This window comes from Gavia stellata, chromosome 21 (genome assembly GCF_030936135.1).
Source record: "Gavia stellata isolate bGavSte3 chromosome 21, bGavSte3.hap2, whole genome shotgun sequence".
Lineage (NCBI taxonomy): Eukaryota > Metazoa > Chordata > Aves > Gaviiformes > Gaviidae > Gavia > Gavia stellata.
In genome coordinates, this window is record NC_082614.1 from 5,759,678 (window position 1) to 5,782,545 (window position 22,868).

Consider the following 22,868-nt stretch of genomic DNA (forward strand, 5'->3'; position numbering starts at 1 on the left):
CCCTCTACCTCCTTTCACATGCTCTCTACATTCTCATCCTTATGTCTGTTCATGCATGTTCTTTCTTCTCATCTAGATGAATCATTACCTAAATCTTAAGTGAGAACATACATATCAAAAGTTCAAGCAAAAAACTGAATACAAAATTAATAGACCATCACACAACTTAAGTTACATCCCTTTTCTACGCTCATACTATTTCCTTCTACCATAGCCTAGAAGTAGCTCAGGGCAGGAACTGTACACAACTGCATACTAAGTTTACCACCACAAAACCCAGTTCAGATTTGTCCTTCAGGCAATATCAACATTTAAAAACATATTAACGAAAGACCTTTAGAAAGGAGACTCCCAAGGCACCAGTATGTGTCTGCTCCCTGTAAGGGCCAGAATAAAGATGTACCCTGCAAGCACAAGTACATATTCACACTCCTACATCATCACTGTCTCCTGGAACAACCTGGGAGAAGCCAAAGCTGATCCTTGGCCTCAGTCATCTGAGCTCAGGCATCCCTGGACCTAGCAACAGTATGAAAGTCCTGCTTGGGCCTGCAGTCACACAAGAACCTAACACTGAAGGGGTGAACAGGGCTTCTTAGGTTATCAAATGCAGTATTCTCTCAAATGATGACAACCAAATCATACATATTGACCACTGACACATTCACTAGGATACCTATTCCACACAGCATCCCTGAAATGTTCGTCCACATAATGTCACTCTTTCACAAAACAAACAAACAAACAAAAACAATAAAACCCACCCAAAACCTAAATTCAGTGTTGTAAGAGAAACCCAAGCGTGAAACAGCAACAAATTAAAGACTTCTGTATCCAGAAGCTACAACAAGACACTCAAAATGAGTTATGTGAATGGTTCCATATATTTAAGTTAACTTTTAAAACCAAGTATTAATATTCGTCTTGACAAATAAGTATCTCTTGTTATTTGCAGGATCAACTGGAAGATAGACATACATATAAGACACTGTATTTTCATAACTGTTAAGAACAAGCTTCCCACAAATTAAGAAAACTTTCAGATGATTCACCAGATACTTATTTTAATTACCTCCCTCTTCCACCTACTACATAAGCCTCACTAATGACAAAACTGGAAGCTTATGGAAAGAAATAGGAACTTGTTGCATGCAGAACTCAAGTCTTTTTAGCCAATATATTGCTTCTATTTCTCATTCAACAAACCTATCTATTATAAACTCTACTTCTGGCTAGCTTCATTTTATTCCGAGTACCAACGTGAAACCAAGCCAAGTTGTTTTCAGATATCTAGCACATATTAAACATGTAAAAAAAAAGATCCACTGCAGTCATTGTATGCTTATCCCAGTAACAAGTTTGTTTGCTTTTTAAACAAGATAGTGAATACAAACATATGATGTATACTATAAAACTGGATGGAGAGCAAGGAAGAAACACCACTTACAGACACAATCTTTTTTTTAAAAAAAAAAGACTTTGTCAATACATCTATAACAAAAAGCACACAGATCATATACAGACATCTGCGCACATATGTAAAAGTCAATAAACTGAGGACATTTTATTTCTACCTTTTTCACAACAAGAATTAAAAATTTAAGATTACTGTCATCTCTTCATATGGCATTAACCTTGAAGATTTTATTGGTCAGTAGTAGTAATTTTTTTTGTCTCCTGCTGTATGCTTCCATAGAAACATTTATCACCATTGTTTACTGCTCAGAGAAAAAACAGTTACAATTTGCAGGGCAAACACAAAACCAAAGGTTTATTGCATTAAGGTCTGTATCTGACTACTCATATTTATTTCCTCAAAGTTACACAGCATTCGAGGGCACTTCGTTTGCTTGTTTTGATGAAGGAGTAGAAGAGGAGAAGACAAAGCAAGGGATTAATCTAACAAGATTAATAACTTTGCAGAAAGTTTAGAAAGTAAAACATCAGTTCTGAGCATGAAGAAAGTTTGCACGGCTTTGACAGACACACGTTATCGTATTTCTTTAATGAATACCATAACAGTTTAATTCTGAAACAGCACCTTAAGTAAAGCCCACAGCTAGGCAATAAAACCACATGCAGTCAAACAGTATACTGTTTACATATCATAAAAAAAGACAGTCTGTTTTTAAATATTGATTCTCATAAGCAACAAGGCAAGATCAAGCCTTTCAAGCATACATAAATAAGGATTTCAACATTACTTTAGAAGCATTGAACAGTGCTTTCACTTCTGTAATAACGACCTTTCGTAGGGTAAAAGAGCCTTCCATAAAATAGAAAAAGCATGCAGAGTAGCAAAGTAATTCAAGTAAAGCAATTGTTTCACAAAGGACAACTGAAAAGGCAACAAGCTGAATTTTTTTTTTTTAAGATTTTTTAAGATGCCTTTTAAGCATCAGACAGATACCAATTATGATGATGCTTGCTCTAGAAGCGAGAAAGCAAATCCCTATCTAACCAAAACATTAAGTCACCAACATTTTTATTTCATTTTTGCCCTACAAAGTCAGATGCAAGATAACAACAGTGGTTTTCATAGGACAGAATACGTCAAACTTGGCAATGCTACGGACACTGCCAAAATCGAAGCCCTAAAGCAGCTGCTGTCAAGCGGGACAGGAAGCCGGTATTCCCGGGGAAGAGGAAAGTGAAAGGGACGGAGGATCGGAGAAATGAAGTCAAAGAACAGGCCCGGTTACACACACATCCCCACCCCAGGCTATGACAAATCCTGGTAACGAGGCCCCCTCACAGGGGGACGGCGAAAGGGCCCGGGGGAGAGGAAACACCGGGGACCACGGACGAAGCCAGGCAGCAAGGGGAGGACAGGGAGAGACTCGCAGGGGAGCGGAAACGTGTGGGACACAGCCACCCGGGCGCGGGCGGCCCCGGGGACGGCGGGAGCCGCTGAAGCCCCTCTGGCAGCGGCCGAGGCCCGCCTGCGGCCTACTCAGCAGTGAGACCGCGGCGCGCACTCACATCTGGCTGACGAGCTTCTGCCGGAAGTTGGTGCTGCGCCAGTCGGTCTCAGGCCCGGTCACGTCCATCCCTGCCGCCCGCCGCTGCGCTCCCCGCCGTCGCTCCGCCACACGCCACCGCGGAAGTGTCGCGCACCCACTTCCGGCGCGCTGAGGGCTTGAGGGAAATGAAGTCCCGGCGCGACCTCGGCCAACTCTCGCGAGAGCTTCCTGCTCTGCGCGGGGCTCGCTGGGAAATGTAGTCCCGCCCCAGGCACACTACCTGCTATAGCGACCCGGGCACGGGCACCGGCACCGAGGGGGCGCGGCCGCCCGCAGACCCTGGCCCCGCTGCGGGGGTGACAGGCCCGGCGCTCCACCGAGCACACCCGCGCCCAGGAACACCGCAGCGCCGCCGGCAGCTGGGGCCCCTCGAGCTGGCGGGTGCCCCGGTGACGCTGGTGGCTCCTGCCCCCGCCGCCCGCCCCGGTTCCGGCCGCGGCCGCCCCTCCCTCGCCGGGCGGGCGCGTCACGGGCGGGCGCCGTGGTTTCCGGGTCGCACATGAAGGCGGAAGCCGCTGGCGGAGGCCGCCGCCGCCGCTCTCGGTAGGTAGCTGGGGTGGCGGCGGAGGGGGGGGACAGGGAGCGCAGGCCCCTGGTTGCCCCGCCCGGTGCTCCCGGGGAGGCGGCGCCCCCCAGCCGGCCCCGGCAGCGGCCTTACCCGGGCCCCCAGGGGGGCCGAGCGAGCCGCGTGCGGGAGCTTGTCCCGGCTCGGCCCCCCGGGACGAGGCCCGAGCGGGTGAGGCGGTGTCCCGCTTCCCCCTGCTAGCCGCAGGGGTGCCCAGGGGCGGGGGGCGGCACGGGCGGGGGGCCACCGGGTGCGGCGGCCAGGGCGGGTCTGGGGGGGCAGCGCGGCAGGCACCGGAGCAGGGTCCGCCAGCCCCACTGCCGGCTGCACGGCCACCCTCGTCCCCGCGGGGCCAAGGCAGCCCCTTACCAAGGCCCTGCCGCCTACACGAAGCCGCCGAGGCTGCCCTAGCCAGGCCAGGGCTGAAGCCAAGGCCCTGCTGCCTGCAGGAAGCCCCTGTGAGGATGCCCTGGTGAGGTCGAGGCCAAGACCCGTGTCCCCGTGCAAAGCTGCCTGCGCCACCTCACTTGGGCTGCCCACATGGGAGGTGGGATGAGCAAGTGGGAGGATATTAGGTCTCAGGACCTGCAAAGGCATTTTCAAGAGGGGAAGAGAAAGTAAAACCGTAAGTGTGATTGAACTGGCTTTCACCTCTTCATCACAGGGTTAGTCTAGAGTCAGGCTGTTTCTTTTGATGACGTGCAACTCCAGGTAGCCTTCCCCTGTAGAGAAAACTGCTCATTCTGTCTTCCTGATAGGACAGAGTATATTCTACAGGGAGGAAAAAAACAAACCCACAGATCCTTGTAGGAACAAATTAATGTGGTGAATAATATGAATTAATTAATATTTGATACAGAAATCAGAGCTCAAATGTGCTGGAAGAGCCCTTTGCTCTCTTCCAGGTCACTTAATTGTTGTATTTGGCACAGAATTAATTACTTTCTAATTTTTTTTTTCCTCCTTGTATATAAGACATAAAAATTCATTATGTAGTTTAAGCAGTTCAACAAAGCAGGTTCAAGTCTTGCCAACTATCTGAGACTCTCAGGATTCATAGAACATATACTATTGGCTAATTTATAAACTGTCAATTTTGGCATAATTATTACTTCAAGAGCTTGATCCTGTAGAAGCTTCATTAAAAAAAGTGTTGTTCTTATTACAGAAAAGTCTTCAGGATTTTTGAGGGGCTTTCTAAGAGTTCTTGGGATAATTAAAACAATTCTGTCAAAAGAACGTATTCCTTGCAGATTTACCAGCTCTATCTAGACATAGAACTAAACACTACCTCCTGATTCTGGAAAAAGCTGGAGTCTTAATGGTAGGCCACTTGTTTTTAGGTTAGGCAGGTACACCCTGCCTGAATATAGTTGGTTAACACTCCTTTCTTCAAACACAAGCAGCCACTCCATCAAACCAGAACGTGACTATTGAAAGACTCAGATGAAAAACAAATCTTGTTTCTAGATTAGGAACAAGAGGAAAAAATAAAGTAGTAAGAGATAATCAAACTCTTTAAATATTATGAAGCTGTAAGAGAAAGCATTTTAGCACTGTATTGAATTTTTGTTTTCCTTATTACAATTTCATGGTAGCATTTGGGCCACAGGCTGCCTCCCAAAAATGCACCACAGAAAACTTTACAATTCTATGAATTTGTGTAAGTTGCAAATTACTCATGGATAAGGCAAAATATTCAAGTTAGAAAGCTCATACTCCTTTAGGTTATCCTCCTGTTCATGGGGAAAAGTCTTTTTAAATATTTATATATTTAAATATAAATACATTTCATGGGAGTTTTGCCATATACATATTAAATGGCATGTTTTATTCTCAATATGTCTAGAAAGAACTTGTAATAGGCTTGGGGGAAAAAAAAAAAACAACAGGTATTTGCTTCTGAAAGGAAGGAATGCCAAAATTTGTGAGACAGCATAGTTCGCAAAAGCTGTTTCCCAAATGATGCCTTTTGGCTTCCTCCCACACTTCGAGTATACTACTAATGCTAGAAACTGAAGATGGCTCAGAAATTCAGCCCAGAGTGATGTGCGTGCATATTTCCATTAGTGACTTAAAGAAAGATGATGTGTATAGACCTAGCAAAAGCATCTCATCATTTGATGAGTGTTCAAAACTAATGTTGAGATATTATCAGATATCTTTGTTTCTTTCTTTTTGTGGGGACCTCAGCCAAAAGGAGTTGTTTGGGTTGTTTCCTGTATTTGTAGAAGATTCTTCAAGTGAAGTGGTATTTCAGAAAGAAGATTTTTTTTTTTTTGCACAGTTGTGAATGCATAGAGGGATAATTCTGAAAGAAGCACTGCTGAGCAAAGCTTCTGTTTTTCCTTCACGCCTCTTCTCTTCCCTTTTTCTTCAAAAAGCATGAAACTGGCTTAAGTCTTGTCTACACATAATTGTCTTCTATGTAGCAAACAATCTTACAAGTGCCCATTACAAGTTATTATATAGTTGGTGAATTATTCCACTATTGGCACTCCAGTTAGAATGAACAATAGTTTTGCTTTTCAGTTTACATTGTTTGTGGCAATCACATCTGTTTTCTGAACTATTTTGGCAGGCACCCAGCTGCATCCCCATTCTGCACACTCCCTGACTAGTTGATCTATTTGTTTGTGTGCCCTCTGCCCTGTTAAAATTCTGGTACATAGCCAGGTTCTGCCTATTTGCATTTGCAGCCCCTAAGAGTCAGCATAACCAGCATTTTGCTCTAGCCTTGTATATTGTCGCCTTGTCCGGCTTTCAGCTGAAGCCTGGCTTAGATCCGAACTCGTGTTACTCCCTAGGGAGAGATGAAGGTGTGGGAAGCCTTAGGGCACAGATTCTAAATTTCCTTCAATGCACTAAGGCTTTTAAGGGTCTAATCTATTTGGATCACAATCAGCATGCCATACTGGTTGCTCTGTATTTGAAGAAAGTTATGAAGAAGATGGCCTGCAAGAAAGCAGACAGAGCTGCAACTGAGGGGCATCAGCAAGCTTTAAGAATGGACCAAGATGAACCACATACATTTCAATAGCAAAAGTGAAGTCATGCACCTGGGTCACAGTAACTCCATATATCAGAGGAGGTTGGAGACAAGCCTGGCTAGAAGTCAGCTTTCCAAGAAGAAAGCCTGGGGGTCCTGATGAGCAGCAAGTTGAATAGGATTCCTCCAATAGGGGCCAGCTTTATACTGGACTGTGTTAGCAAGAACATCGCCAGTAGGTCATGGGAAATTATTATTTCCAGCTCTATTCAGCACTTATAAGCCCTCAAAACCTGAATACCATGCCCAACTTTGAGCTCCATGCTGAAAGAAAAAACTGTGAGTTCAGTGGAGGACCACCACACAGGGCAGGAGCATGTACAAAGAGATACAAGTGCACACAAGGCAAGAAGGCTGGGTTTGTTCAATACAGAAAAGAAAAGGCTAAGGCGAGAGCCAGTTGCTATCTAATGGGTACAGGAAAATGTAGAGCCAAACTCTTTGTGGTGCACAGCACCAAGAACAAGAGGCAAGTGTCACAAATTGCAGGAAAAGACATTCAGACAGGATAAGGAAGAAAACAAATTTGATCGTTAAGCACTCAGTTTTCCAATTATTGACGAGGATGGAGATTCTGCACTTGACTAGGCAAGGCTCTCAGCATCCTGACCCAATTTTGAAGTTTTTCCTGCTTCAAGCAGGAGGTTGGACTAGAGACCTCCCAAGTTTCTTTCCAGCCTAAATTATTCCACAATTCTAAGAAAGCATGGGACCCCTACCGCACTTGGAACCATCTGTCCATATGGCAGTAAGCTAAACAGATTTGGATACCTGACACCAGCCAGCTCTAGTTTATTTTGGGCACAGCTGATGCACAAGAAAATATCACTATCTCCATAAAACACCTCTTTGTAGAGATGTAACTGACAGCCACAAGCTCTTCAATGCAAAAATGTCTGAGTTTCCATAGAAACTAACTTGGATAATCCTTCCTCTATCCAGCCATTTCTCTACAGTAGAGAATCAAGGCTGTCAGCACAACCGTACAAAAAAAAAAACCCAAACCCACCCACACACCACATACTAGTAAGCATCACTGTATGACATGGATGCTAGTCACAGAAGGGGTGAATACTTGTCTAGGTGTATATCATACCATGCAATACCAGACTTCAGCACTGTAAATTATCTACACTATTTTTAAAGCATAAGATCAGTGCACAGCATATTTCACCAGAAAATAAAGACTGAATAGATCTATAATGGCAGCAGGATGCATCCAGGACATATGCCCTGACCCAGCTGCTGGGAAGTGCTCCTGGGTACGACACAGATACATTCTTAGGGAAGCAGGACTCTGTTCTCCATCTCAGGAAGCCCATGCTGTAAGCTGTATGAATTCCCACTCCCTAGAATGTTCTTTACTGGAGCAACATGCAAACACCTTGGTGTAACAATTGCTCTGCACTTAAAAATCCAGGTAGGACAGACACCGCGTTCTCTTCTACCACATCTATTTTACCATGCCTTTAACTTTTCCTTTCCCCATTCTAGTTGAGCTACTCCATTCCTATACCTTGTGTTCTTAAAAGGATGAGGATTTTCAGTGAGCACAAGAGCAACCCAGCATACCAGTCTCTCACCATTTTGCCATTTGAATGATCAAGCCACAATCCATTCCCTCAATTCCTCCTGCCCCAGTGCCAACCTCTTTTAGTCATAAACCACATATCTTCGCTGTGAGAGCAAGTATTCTGTCATTGATCAAAGAGGGGACTTTGTTAAAAAAAACCTGAACCACAACTCTTTATTCAACTGAAATAATTGTTCATCTGTACATAATCAGAAGCCTCACTAAGACTTGTACTTTTTCATACAAGTAATCTGCAGAAGCATGTTGTGGTAATGGAATTTGAATACAAGACAATCACACAGAGCTATCAGCAACCCACTGAGACACTGTAGCTTTCACTGTGGCCAAAGCTTATTACAAGAGACCACTAGTGATACAGTGGACTTTGAATCTAGTACAGGAAATAGAAGGAAGTACTAGATTTCCTTCATGCTCCCTCCATGTCTACTGTTGTAAGGCATGGCTGCTTTCTTCTGGTTCCTAAATGGAATCCAGGCACAGAAAATAGAAAATTTCAGTCTATTGAAAAAGAGCAGTCATGTCCTTCTAGGTACTTCTGAGGGTTTTGCCATTTAGGGGAGATTTTTTTGCTTGGTTGTTTTGTTTTGGTTTTTTTTTTTAACTCCTTGATTTGAAGTGACCAAACAGTGCCTGTCTTCCTACATTAGCTATAGAAATACACATACAATTACTGACCTCGTACGCCTCCTTCCTCTTTATCTACTGGACATTCAACTGTAATACCCTAAAATTAATCACTACCTTAACCCATGTCCTCTAAAAGACAAATGCAAACCAACATAACCGTGGTCTCAAATACCTTGTGCAGCCAGCTAAGAAAATCTCTAGTGTGATTTTCTCTGCAGTTTCAGAGTGGTTGGAAAAAGGATTTGCCTTCCCTTGTTTCTGGAAACAGCATCCCACAGCATGAAACAATACTTTTTATCTTTGCTACTGTTAAAGAAGCACAGTGAACAGAAATAGTTTCTCACCTTAGGATAAGTCCTGCAATACTCAGTCACTGAATCCCATTGTTAACAGCTGACCAGCACTGAGGAACTTGCACAAGAGGAGAAGGGGGAAAAGAAAAAGTATTACTCTGATTTCTAGGAACTTGGCTCAGTTGTAGAGCAAGTTTCTCAATAACAGAAGAGAGCAGAGAGACCTCAAGAACATCCTCCAAGCCACCTTCTGGTAGAGAGGCTCAGGATAGAGGGAACTGAGCTGCATGGTTCAAGGCACTGTGCATTTATGTTAGCTAGCAAAGGCCTCCCTGCAGCTCCTTCATTTACGGGGACAGATATGCCAGCCTGTGAAAATAGTGTTTCAAGCCCTAAAAGCCAGCAAAGTTTGTGAGTGGCCAGGAAGGAAAAGCAGTAAATAGAAGGTTTTATGTAGCATGCAATAAGCTGAACAAACCTGTTCTGTCTCTCCATTCAGAGCTATACTGCTTGTACTACACTTAGATTTTTTTTTTAAAGGACAATAAAGATTAAGCAAAATACAAGTTGAGGAGATGGGATTAAATTATTTTCAGCTAAAAATATACAGAGGTTATTCAGTAAAGTTCCTTGCTGTTTTTAAGATTGATGGACACTTACAAAGCATAACAATTCCTAGATACATTAACAGTCATTCCCCCCCACCCAGCTGGTACACCACACATAAAATAGCACACTTCCACTGTTTGCAGTACCAGATTTTTAGACAATAACAAAGGCAGAAAGCACACAGGAGAAAGGTTAGACCACACAGCCTGAGAAGCAAGGTGCTGTGCCAACACCAATACCCCACCCCAGCAAATTTGTAGTCAGCATTTAGAACAATATTCAGAGAAATACACTAAACTATCAGCTCACCCAGTATACTGCAATTAATCCAGAAATCTTGAATGCCAAAACCACCCCACTTTTCTTTCAAAGAAGCCCACAACACAACTCCACTAACCCTGCTTCAACAATCACTCTGTAACTTTCTACCCACCCAACCCCAGCTGCTCCTTGTTCAGCTATTACAAAGCTGAGGGCACTCAGTAAGCAGCTAAGTGAATCTTGCTGGCCATCCCCCACAAGCCTTCCTTGTCTTAAAGGTCTTGTCTACCAGCTCCTAAGGCTACCTAGGTATGAGTTAAGAGGCTTTCCTTAGCTTTTAGCTCAAAGAAGAGGACTTACCCACCTATGTCAGTCAGATGTCATGGATTAATACCATAAATGCTCACCTTTAATAAGTAGGCAACAATTCATAAAAATCATAGCCATGAGAATTTTTCTAGAGTAGTGTGTTACCACTGGTTAAAACTATAATAGGCATTCATACTTATTTATGAGCCTTGAAGCCTGATTTAGGACGGTAGGGAGATAGATGACAAGATACAGGTTCTCTGAGTAGCCACAGTGTAATTAAGAAACTTCATGCATCCGTGTACAAAAAGAGCTTATGAGTGCCAGCAAGTTTTAGACCACATACACTGTACCTGCTCAGTAGTATTCCACCCTTTTTCCACAGCAGCATCAGTATTCAACCTACACACCCAAAATTGATCAGCAGCAAATAACTGCGGGTGGCAAAATACTCACAGGTAGCTATAGGGAGTGGTGAATTTCCATACCATAGTGGCTCTGTGCTCCATATGCACAAGGCAGCTCTTGTGTTGATGTACATGCATGAGTGACCACTGTGAGAACAGTCCAGCTCACCAGTGACAGCCAAGATACAATCCAGGGGCAGAAGTTGAGAACAAGAATTAGAGACCGCCAAAATTCAGAAGATAGAGTGCAGCAAAATATCTGTTGTCTCAGCTGTTGACTAGCCAAAAATCAGCTGTGGAGGATGGTTCCGCTGCACTCCCAGCATCTATGTTTGACCACACTGGGCTTACCACAGGTCTGCTAGAAGTGCTGGTTTGTTCAGCTATTGCTAACAGTTGTGGGATAATTCAAGTCCATATCTAGTAGAACTAGCAGCGAGATAAACTCCCTGCAGTCTCCAAGACATCTCCATTTGTCACTGAAAGCTCTGCAGAAACTAATGTTCATACAGGCTTCAGAATCCCTGAATTATTTCTTTTTTTTTATTTATTTACTCTCTTTTATAATACTGTTTGATCTTCCTCGTTCCAGTTATCATATTTGTAAGACAGGATCCCTTCTGGGGCTTTACTTGCTGAAAGGTTCACCCCCTTTCTGTTCCTTTTTAAGATTATTTGGATACAGAATTGTCATGGTTTAAGCCCAGCTGGCAACTAAGCACCACACAGCCGCTCGCTCACTCCCCCCCTGCCCCACTGGGATGGGGGAGAGAATAGGAAAAGTAAAAGCGAGAAAGCTCGTGGGTGGAGATAAAAACAGTTTAATAAATGAAGTAAACTAATAATAATAATGGTAATAAAAATTGTAATGAAAACAACAACAAACAAGAAAGGCAAGTGATGCAAATGAAAACAATTGCTCACCACCCTCTGACCGATGCCCAGCCCAAGCAGCGGTCCCCCAGCCAGCTTTTCCCCTAGTTTATATACTGAGCATGACATCATGTGGTATGGAATATCCCTTTGGCCAGTTGTGGTCAGCTGTCCCGGCTGTGTCCCCTCCCAACTTCTTGTGCACCCCCAGCCTACTCGCTGGTGGGGCGGGGTGAGGAGCAGAAAAGGCCTTGACTCTGTGTAAGCACTGCTCAGCAGTAACTAAAACATCCCTGTGTATCAATACTGGTTTTAGTACAAATCCAGAACAAAGCCCTATACTAGCTACTATGAGCAAAATTAACTCTATCCCAGCCAAAACCAGCACAAGAATGTATTCTGAATAGTAACTGCCTACAGTTATATTAATTAAAGGTAGATTTAAATAAAGGCTTGGCATGATTATACAGGTTTGCCACTCTACCCTGCATGTTTATCTCTCTCTCACTTCTATAATACATTTCTTTGTTAACACTTGTTACATGGGTTCAATGGCCTCTGTAGTTTAATATATCTCATTTATTTCTCCCTAGCCTCTCTTCCACCAATGGCTACACTATATGACACACTATAAGACTGTAATAAAGGTCATGCTGTTTCCCCTATCCAACAAAAGTCTTTGAATTCAGAAAATAGTTCATTTGTTACATTTACTTCTGCTTTTTGATGCAATGTTTTTACTCTCATGGAGACTTCTTTTGATATAGGCTCTCTAAGTAGCTGAAAAGATGCAACCTTTTTTGGAGCATTAACCACATTAAACCACATTAACAAAGTTAATGTGGTTCATCTGAATCTGTTCCTCATTTGGACCATATCTCACCCTACTTTGGTTTTGCTGCATTTATTCCCTTCTAGTGAAAAGGAAATTTCTGATCAACATCTAGTAACACTCATTCCTTCACTTGCCTTTCTTACTATTTTATCTCCCTTGCATCAATCCATCACTTTCAGTGTTCCCCAGGAGCAAATCAAATGATACATTAATGTTTTGTCGGCTTCAAAAGCAGTCATCTTATTTCTAGGAAAAGCATCTACTTGTCATGAAAAATAATCCATTACTCATCTCTTCAGCTGATGATGGATAGTTTCCCCCATATAATTGACCTGAATGTGCTCCCTAGAAGGCTGTCTCACCAGAGCTCCTCTTGTGAGCTGGGTGTCTTGGTTTTGCTGGCAAAGACAACCATTAATATGCTTTTTCAGGTTTTTTTTCTGTCCCATTTACCATGCAATGCTACCTAGCTTCCTTTTGTTTTGGACACTATAGGGTAACTTCCCTCAGGCAGAGCAATAAACACTTTCATATTTCTTGGTGTCATTCAGATAGCTCCTTCCTCACTGACCACACACAGAATACCTTGCAATACTTTGAGAGATTTCCAATGCTGCATTCACTGTCTATGGCTGGCACAATTAAACAATGGTTCCATTTCTTCATTGTTTGTTTGGATTTGCTGGGTTTGTTCTGCTTTTGCTTCTCTGACTGCTGATAACCCCTTGTGACTATCCCTTGTGCCACTAAGCTATTTCCCAGGCCACTGGAGGAGAGGCTATTATAACTGTGTTTTAAGCAGCCATATCAGCTAAGTTACTTCCTTTTGCTAACGTGGCTTTTTTTAATGTGCTCTGACAACTGCATAGAGTCTATGAGCTCTAACTGCTACAACTTCTGACATTCTTCAAAGACAATGGAAAGCGTAGATTACAGGATGGTAGAAGAGGACTCATGAGATTTTGAGAGCTTAACCGTAGATGTGAAACACAGTCACTTCCAGCTAGCTTTTTAGAGGTGCTTCCCCATGTGCCATAGGGGACCTTCCTACAGTGTCAATGGCAGCCCTAGAAAAAGGTAGAGGATAGCCCTCTACACTGCCTACGCTGGAGGAAATACCCTCTTTCTGCAGGGAATCACGGTGAAGTAAAAAGCAGTTGTGCAGACTAGCTTGAAGTTGTCACAATAAAGAAACTCACTTTCAAGGCTACAGTTTCATACAGTATTTTATAGAATGATAGGTGGAAATGTGCTCAGCTAAGCAAAATTAAAAAGCAAAGACAGGAAGAGAGGAGAGCTTTCAGATTCTGGGGTAAAATGTCAAAAGAATGAGTGAAAGTGCAACTTATATTGCAGCAAAGTTATCTGAGGATACTAGGCAACTTGGAATTTGGCAAAAATTATGTCCGTTTTGTTCTTTGTTATAAATTATGCAGAAATGCAAAGGAAACAAGGGGTTCTGGTAGTGGGTTGGGAAGTGAAACTCTTGCTAAGAAAAAAAAAATATCCCCACATGCTACGTACTCTGACTCTTGGACTGAAAACCCAAGAGTCAGAATACTTGTTTGAAAAACCATGTTCTGCCAGTTTGGTCTGCTGATATACACCTATTTCCAGTATCATCATTCAGAATAATTTCTTCAGGGTAGAACTGTCTCTCTATTGACTGAAGAGTTGGTTTGATTTATTTACTGTGACAGACGGGGGTCAGAGGACCATTCGTACAGCAAAAGGCACAAACCTTTGCTGATTCTGTTGTCTCACAGATTTCATTCTGCTACAGCTGGTGGCTGAGCATTTCTGCCTGGGATGGCGGAGGATCAGGAGCTGACTCAGCCACACAAAGCTCAACTGGAGCCCTCCCTTCAGCAGCGCACCAGCAACACATACCGCAGTGCAGAGCACTCTCAGGCCTTGCTCAGTGGCTTGGTATCTCTCCGAGACAGCAGCATCCTCTTCGATGTAGTTCTGGTAGTGGAAGAAAAACCTATTGAGGCTCATCGCATACTTCTAGCTGCATCCTGTGACTATTTCAGGTACACTTCAGTATGGCTGTAACAAGCATGTGTCTGAATGTTACTCAAATCTGCAGCATCCAAATCTTGGCACACTGCTTCTGGATGTAAAATTAGACCCATAAGATGGAACTGAACGTATTTAAAATACTAAGTATGGCTTTATTCATCTCTCTGTTATGTCTCTACAGAAATAAAGCTCTCGTTACTGCACACTGAGCTTACCTCCACTAAATTCACTGCCTGTGGTACTTGGAGGTGTATAAAGAGGAGAGACTATCTTAACGGGTGTCTTCTGCAGAAATGCTCTCTGGGTGGCTTTTAACATATCCTTAGCATTTTAAGAGTTTGCCCATTATGTTGATCATTTCATAACACACAAAAAGTCATTGGAAGTGGGTTACTCCTCTGTTACGTCCCTGTAGTGTGCCTCACTGCCCATTAAATCAGGCACGCCCCTAGTCAATTTGACTAGCAGTTTCTTGAACTGACTTTATTTTCACAGAGCAAACAAACAAATCCCATGGCAATACAGACAAACTTCTAACTGGAGGAAGAACTGCTCTAGCTTAGAAAAAATGCCTACGGTCCCAAGTTCCTCTGTTGTTCCTCTTCCCCCACACCCACAGTATCTGCCTCTCCCCATTGACTATCCATATGTTCTGGGTCTGTATTTAAGGCCTTCAGCTGTGAATCATACCTTTCCAATGGCCCCTACTGTTTTCCTGCAGAATGAAGAGTATTACTTTCTTAGGTCCTAAAAGGCCTGTACTCTTTGTATCATTGGCTTAGAGAAGAGGTAATCCCATAACAGTGTCTGGCTAGGTTTTTATCTTTCTGAGTATTTTTTATGTTCCCAGGACAACAGAAGATAAGCAAACTGAAAATAGCTTCAATGCAAATCTGCCACAGCATGTGCCTTGTCTTTTTTGCAGAGGAATGTTTGCAGGAGGACTGAGAGAGATGGAACAAGAAGAAGTTCATATTCACGGCATCTCCTACAATGCAATGTGTAAAATCTTGAACTTCATTTACACTTCTGAGCTGGAACTCAGTGTGAACAGTGTACAGGAAACCTTAGCTGCAGCCTGTCAGCTTCAGGTGAGGTACTGGGAGATGTGACAAAAAAGAAGCAAGAAACAAAAGCAACAATGAAACAAAAAGAAAACACGGATATCTGGTTAGATGAAGGGCTAGGGGGTGAAAAAGAGCATGGGTCTGATGAGAAGAATTTCTTTGGGATGCTGTATCCACTGGAACTAACTATGGAAGGCTAGGAACAATGAATGAGTGCATGCACGTCTCATTTTTGCCAATGGTTTTATTACTTATAAAAATTTACCATTTCATCTGGAGGACTATTTTATACACGACTCACTTCCACTGATCTGCTTATGAAAGCTTCCCTAGAATAGAATACCTCTGGCCTATGGTAAAGGACAGGGCTTGCTGCTTAGAAATTGTTGTGCTGCTCAAGCCTGCCAAGATCTTCCCCAGATTGAGTCCGCAGGCACATAACCTCCCCTGACCCCATCACTACAGGAAATCCTACCACTGTGGTTTCTGCACTAAGTGCAGAGTTCATGTGCCTTTAAGACAAGGTTTTTTTCTCTAATTTCCCCTGCAGCTAACCACTGCACAGGGCTTTTGTACTAAACCTTAAACTTTCTTGGTGCTTGCTTTTGTTGGTTTCTACACACTTAGCACCACTTTCTTAGCAGAGGGGCTCTTGGACAGCATTTAGTTCTTTATTTGCCGGTAGTCCCTCCTGCCAGATACAACTTCAAATTGTATTCAGAAGACAACACTAAATATTAATTTTCCTTTCAAATGGCTTCCTGTGCTCTTGAGTGATGCAAATATATTTGTTACAGATACAGTATTATATTCATCTACATACCCATGTTGAGTTCTTTTTCTCTGGAGAAAGGTGAATCAGGCACAAGTGAACATGGTGATCAGACTGTGAGGAGAGCAGTTGTCTTGTGGACAACTTTCTTACGGTCATCCCAGGCTTCTGTCACTTGTCTCTTGAGTGTGGGGCAAGTGGTGTCTGAAATGAAAAATACCTCTCTCTTGCAGATTCCAGAAGTCATTAAGTTCTGTTGTGATTTTCTCATGTCCTGGGTAGACGAAGAGAACATCCTCGACATATACAGACTAGCTGACCATTATGACTTGAGACATTTAAGTGATCAGCTGGACTCCTACATTTTGAAGAACTTTGCAGCTTTCTCAAGGACACAAGTGTACCGACAGCTACCCTTGCAGAAGGTCTACTCCCTTCTCAGCAGCAACCGTTTGGAGGTTAACTATGAGTTTGAAGTTTATGATGGGGCACTTTTTTATCATTATTCTCCAGAGCAACTGGAGACAGATCAGGTCTCCCTGATGGAGCCCCTTAAGCTACTTGAGACAGTTCGTTTTCCTCTGATGGAACCCCAGATCCTGCAAAGGCTTCATGACAAATTAAGTCCATGTCCTTTAAAAGATACAGTCGCAGATGCATTAATGTACCACAAGAATGAATGTCTTCAGCCAATGCTTCAGAGCTCCCAGACACAGCTGAGATCAGAGTTCCAGTGTGTAGTGGGATTTGGAGGGATGCATTCTACTCCATCCATTGTTCTCAGTGATCAAGCCAAGTATCTGAATCCCTTGTTGGGAGAGTGGAGGCACTTTACAGCTGCACTAGCCCCCAGAATGTCCAACCAAGGGATTGCTGTTCTCAATAATTTTGTATATTTAATTGGCGGAGACAACAATGTAAGTGGTTTTCGAGCAGAGTCAAGGTGTTGGAGGTAAGATAAGGATAATCCTGCTATTATTTTTATTACCACCCTGTTGCCGATCTCTGAGTCAGTAAGCCAGTAGCACAGTCTATACACTTGCTAGCCAAAAGATTTGGAACTGAGCAGAGGCCTCACTGAAAGAAAACACAAGAAATAAAGAAATGAGCCTCATAGTAACAGGAAGCTTCCAGCAGTGCTTATGGGACAAAGTCAAGCCTGATAGGGTAGAAACAGCTACTCATTCAAGAGTACTACGTGTGCTACTTTCTGCCTTGTTGGAGGGGGGAAGTATTAAAGATGTGGGAAGCAGTAAGGAACCTAGAATGCTAGATTGTCTAGATGCTCTTGAACTAGGATTTTCTAGAAGTCCTCTGCATGTAGTTTTGGTCCGTATTGGGGATTTAGCTACCAAAAAGGGTTTTTAAATAAAATGCTATTACTAGTTGATTTTCAAGAATTTGTGTGCACATTAGCAGCATTTCAGGGTCCTCTTATATTCTTCTGTGCCAGGGAAAAGAGCAGGAGGAAGGATCAGGTTTAGACCTTACTGCCCATTACATTGCAAAAACAGATATAAACCCTTTTGTCTTTATATTGTGGTCATTTTTACTAGTTTTAGCGGAGTTGCCCTTATTTTATGGCATGCATAGTTTCACTTCACAACCAGTTTTCTCTGTAACTAAAATTTCCAGACCAGATAGATATTTTGATCATGAGTGAATCATGAGGTTCACTTTAAGCAGCAGATACTTGGGGAAAAGAATCAAAGAACCCACCACATATTTATGCCCTTCTTGGACTCTTGAAGATCCAGATTCAGTCTTTGTGCTATTTGTAGACTGTTTTACCTTGTAGAATGGCTTTGTGCAAGCAGAGATTTTGATATATAACCTGACAGCAGTGTATAAGATAATGGAAAACCTAGGCTTTTATAGCATGATTATGTCAGCTAAAATACATCTTCTAAAAATAGAATAAAACAACTTTACTAATAATAAAATGCTGACAAGGCCAAATTTCACTCCACTTACATCTGAGCTCAATTTCAGCCAAAGACAGTACAGTAACCCACATCTGTCGTGCTGTCTGCTATTCCAGCAATGATTCTGTGGCTGTATGAATAACTTTCTTTGATCCCGTTCTTTTACAAGGTATGATCCGCGACACAACAAATGGTTCCAGATCCAGTCCCTACAGCAAGAGCATGCTGACCTTAGTGTTTGTGTCGTGGACAACTATATATATGCCGTCGCAGGCCGAGATTACCATGAAGACCTGAGGGAAGTAGAGAGATATGACCCTAAAAGCAACACCTGGGAATATGTGACACCTCTGAAGAAGGAGGTAAGGAGTGCATTAGCCACACACTCTATTACTGTTTCCCAATTCCTGATTTAATCTTTTTAGATGCTTTTCTCATGTGTAGCTTTAAATCTGCTGATATTCAGATGGGAAACAGTAGCCTCTGTATATGGGGTAAATTAATATCAAGAAAGGAGAATATATAAAAATTACATTTTGAGGTTAAATGCTTATTTTTCTCGTTTTCTTGTTGTTTTCCTCTGCACCTTTATTGCGTTAATCCTTAAAACCATTTAAAACTGAACACATAACCTCTGGGAACAGGAAGCTGCCATTCCTCCTAGGCAGGTAAACTATGAGCCACAGTAGTACAAGCTTCTCGCTTACAGTCCTGACAACATGCTTTAGTCCTGATCAGAAAAGATAATGCCCCAATAAGAAGGTACATCAGTTTCTATAAACTAATTAGTTCCTGGACACAGAACTGAGATTTGGTAACAAGTTGTGGTGACAATAGCTTATGTGATGCAGAAGCACACCTCAGTCAGCTAACATAAGACCATTACTCAGTTGAAATATGTGAGTGAATAGCTATCTTTTGTCATCAGTACCATTTATCCTTCTAGAACAGCAATTGCCAAACTAGCAGTCATGACCTCAGGAACCAGAAGATGGTGTAGTGACATGGGAATTGGGGCTATGAGTGGAAAAGTTTGTTTCAATTTCTAATATAGCTAAAAAAGGCAAGAATTTCCATTTTCAGGTTAGAAGTGTTGCAAAGGAAGAAGATAAATACAAACAACTGCTTGTGAATCTTGGTTGGGGAAGAAAACTAAAATCCTAAGTAATCTTTCAGGAAACTATGCTGATTTCTACTACACCTTTTAAAAGCTTTGGGTCTAGTGACCAGCACAAAATCATATTTGTGATTTCATAATGCCTCTCAATAGAGAATCTCAGGACACCTGAGAAACATAAATATTACTGCAATTTTGCGAAAGGGATGCAAAGGCAGAAGAGGATAAACAGTTTGTATGAGGTTGCAGATAACAAACGTGTGTCAATGCTGGGAATATAAAAAGCCTTAAGATCCAACTGAGTACTGCTAAGTAGGATATCTTGCATTCTTGGTAACATTGCTTGTGTAAGAAAAATATCCAACAGAAAGACTTCCAAGTAGACTAGGGAGAAAAGTAATAGTATGAATGATCTTCTAACAGTAAAGAATGAGAAGCACTGCAGTTCTGGAAGCTTTAGAAATTCTAGTGTATTTCGTTCAGAAATTCACACTTATGGCATAATCACCTAGAAAGGAATTGTCTATACGAAAATCCTTCCAGATGTTGATATCTGCATAACTCATAAAGAATGTCACTCCCTTAATGTCTATTCCATACTTTGAAACTGGGAGAAATACCTCAATCCAGACCTCAACCTCTTGCTTTCCCATGTGGTGATACAGGTATATGCACATGCTGGAGCAGCACTGGATGGGAAGATGTATATTACTTGTGGGAGGAGAGGAGAAGACTATTTGAAGGAGCTACAATGTTATGACCCAAAGACTGACCGCTGGGACGTTTTAGCAGATGGTCCAGTGAGACGTGCTTGGCATGGGATGGCTGCACTGCTAGGAAAGCTCTACGTAATTGGAGGAAGCAACAATGATTCTGGCTACAGAAGGGATGTTCACCAGGTGAAAGCATGTCATACCTGTGTCTCTCTTGGAAGAGTCTGTTTCGTATGGATGCTTGCACTCTGACGTAATGTCTTTCTCCTACTAAGTATGCAAATAAAACTGTCTGCCCAGCAACAGCTACTGCACCAGCTCTCCCCCACTCAGTTGCAGAACTTGCAATGATTTATTTACTGCTGCCTGCCTTGAAGGCATTATCTAACCCACAAAGCACTAAAGCTCTAGCACTTGGAATTCTTACCAATTTTAAAACATTTTTGATGGATAACATTCATCATTGGGTATGTGGACATGCACATACCCAATAAGTAGCACATCAACTAAATTTACTTTACATTGTCTTCTCAGGTACATTTTTTCCTAAGTCGAGGACTTTTGAATTACCCATGTATAATTGCAGGACAGATTTGTTAAGGATATATTGGATGGCAATTGTATAATGCAATTAAATGTACAATACCTGATGATAAGTGATGGCTGGAGAGAATTCTCTTGAGTCTTATTCCAGCTTCTAGAACTGCTAGAGACATGAAAAGAAGACACAAAAGTAACTGCTCTGATGAAGTCAGTGAAGATGGCAGAATTAAATCTAGCTGAAAAGTGTATCTGAATGTTAAAAAGGTGCTTACAAATAAAAGCAGTTAGCCAAGTAAGTACCCAATGAAATCTAAAACTTCCCAACATACGGTGCAGAGACAGCTTAGCAGGTTTTTCATATTTGTATGTTCAGCACATTTTTTCCTAATGCAAACAGATGCATTATGTCTGAGCTTATATTAGCATGTGTCCCCATCTCTTTCACTTTTGTATACATTTTTTGAATGACATACAGCTGTTACTCCAGCAGCAGGGTCAGAAGTTGTGATTCAAAGCTATATGGCAACTATGCAGAGTTTTCTGCTGAGTACTGTACTTCTACTACATAGTGATATGCTCTCTCCATTATCAACACCCTGTCAAAAGACTGATGATATTGCATGGCTTCCTAAATAGTTTGCCATATGGCCAGGCTCTGTCACTAAGATACAAGTTTGATTTTGGCTAATGTCTGTCTTTTTTTTACAGGTTGCCTGCTATAGGCCAAGCACTGATCAGTGGACAAATGTGTGTCCACTTCCCGCAGGACATGGAGAGCCAGGTATTGCAGTCTTAGACAACCGGATCTACGTCTTGGGAGGCAGATCCCACAACAGAGGAATCCGCATGGACTATGTCCACATTTACGATGCAGAGAGAGACTGTTGGGAGGAAGGACCCCAGTTGGAGGATGATATTTCTGGGATGGCTGCCTGCGTCCTCACTTTGCCCAGGGCTATTTTAATGGAAACAGAGAAATGGTTCTCAGAATGGCATGCAGACCGCGTGAAGTATCACCTTGACTTTCCATCAGAAGTTATGAGCGTATCAGACTGGGAGGAATTTGACAATTCAAGTGAAGATTAGAAAACTTTAATATTTATTTTTTGCCAGTGGATGACAAAACTAAGGCTTGGAGAAAATATTTAGAGATTTTATATGTCTTTCTTATATACATAAATCAGTATTTAAAGGTTTGAAAAATAAGTGTTCTGCACAAAATGCCATTCACAGTCAATATCTGCCCATCTGCAAGTGTTCTGCACAAAATGCCACTTACGGTCAGTATCTGCCCACCTGCCAGAAAGCAGCATTTTTGAAGTAACCACAGAACTGCCATTTCCCCCAGTTGAAGTATAGAGGTTCTTTTCCTTCGAAGCAGACTTTTCTCAACCTTCAGCATGGACAGAAAAAAGGCATAGAAAGCTCAGCTTGACTAGCTTATTTCCTTCCAGCTTTTAGCTTGAAATAGCTTTTTGAGATTTTTTTTTTCCTTTTCTTTTTGGTAATAAAACTTCCTGGCCAGCTTAACACAGGAAGGTAACACCTAGTGTCTCCCTCCTGTGCCAGGTGTCAGACAGCTTGATTAGCTTTTCAGCAAGATTGAACATACAGAAACAGGAACAGCAGCAAGAAAGTCTGAACCTTCATCTCATCTGGGCATGCAGCCATCTTTGTAACTGGGTTAGAGTCTGTGAACTGACACCCACTCCTGAACTTCTATACTGCAAGTTCTGTGAACACAGTGGAAAGAAGATTTCTAGAAAAAACTCTCTGTACAGAGTATGGCAATCTCATCGTTCAACTGTCAGACACATTTGTTCACAAGCATAAATGAATAAATCCTTGTCAGAACTTTTTTTCTTTTTAACTACTGTCTCAGTTTTATTAACCATGATGTGGAGTCTGAAAGTTAGTGAGTCTAATTAGATCCTATAGTACTACATTAGTATCAGTGAAGTTACACCAGCTTGGGAGATGGGCAATTTTTTTCATTCTTTTATTATACGCTTTAGAAGAGGATAAAGAGAGCCGAGATTGGTTTGCCACAGCGTAAGAAAAAAAGTAATAAGGAGGTAATTAGAGGTATTGAAGATTACACTGGCCCAAGACCCTGCAGTAGCTGAACTAATGCCAGGAACATAATACAGAATTACTACAGCTCAGAAAGAAAAGGCATAGTAAATCCTTCCTACATGAGCCCTTAAAATAATTGGCTTCTGACTACCATCTTGCTTAACATTAGTTTAGAAGCTGATTTA

The 22,868-nt window shown here is 42.3% G+C and overlaps 2 protein-coding genes across 5 annotated transcripts in view; one reads left to right on the plus strand and one right to left on the minus strand.

The window, feature by feature from the left end:
• MED15 (mediator complex subunit 15) overlaps positions 1 to 3,050 on the minus strand; it is a 30,815-nt gene extending 27,765 nt beyond the window's left edge. For all 4 annotated transcript variants that reach the window (XM_059827466.1, XM_059827467.1, XM_059827465.1 and 1 more), the window contains exon 1: positions 2,983 to 3,050. In XM_059827466.1, coding sequence (XP_059683449.1) covers positions 2,983 to 3,050 — 68 coding nt within the window. The remainder of the gene's footprint in view (positions 1 to 2,982) is intronic.
• A 480-nt stretch (positions 3,051 to 3,530) lies between these two features.
• Positions 3,531 to 22,460, plus strand: KLHL22 (kelch like family member 22). The gene is made up of 7 exons (XM_059827670.1): positions 3,531 to 3,566; positions 14,229 to 14,481; positions 15,396 to 15,561; positions 16,543 to 17,261; positions 18,404 to 18,596; positions 20,017 to 20,250; positions 21,316 to 22,460. The coding sequence occupies exons 2-7, from the start codon at positions 14,255 to 14,257 to the stop codon at positions 21,691 to 21,693; spliced, it is 1,917 nt and encodes a 638-aa protein (XP_059683653.1). The 5' UTR covers positions 3,531 to 3,566; positions 14,229 to 14,254; the 3' UTR covers positions 21,694 to 22,460.
• The last annotated feature ends 408 nt before the right edge of the window (positions 22,461 to 22,868 follow it).

Bases quoted from the DNA above. Each gene is read 5' to 3' on its own strand.
- KLHL22 (XM_059827670.1), top strand. From the start codon at position 14,255: ATGGCGGAGGATCAGGAGCTGACTCAGCCACACAAAGCTCAACTGGAG. The intron at 17,262-18,403 runs GTAAGATAAGGA...TTCTTTTACAAG, and splicing joins GCAGAGTCAAGGTGTTGGAG to GTATGATCCGCGACACAACA. The intron at 20,251-21,315 runs GTGAAAGCATGT...TTTTTTTTACAG, and splicing joins ACAGAAGGGATGTTCACCAG to GTTGCCTGCTATAGGCCAAG.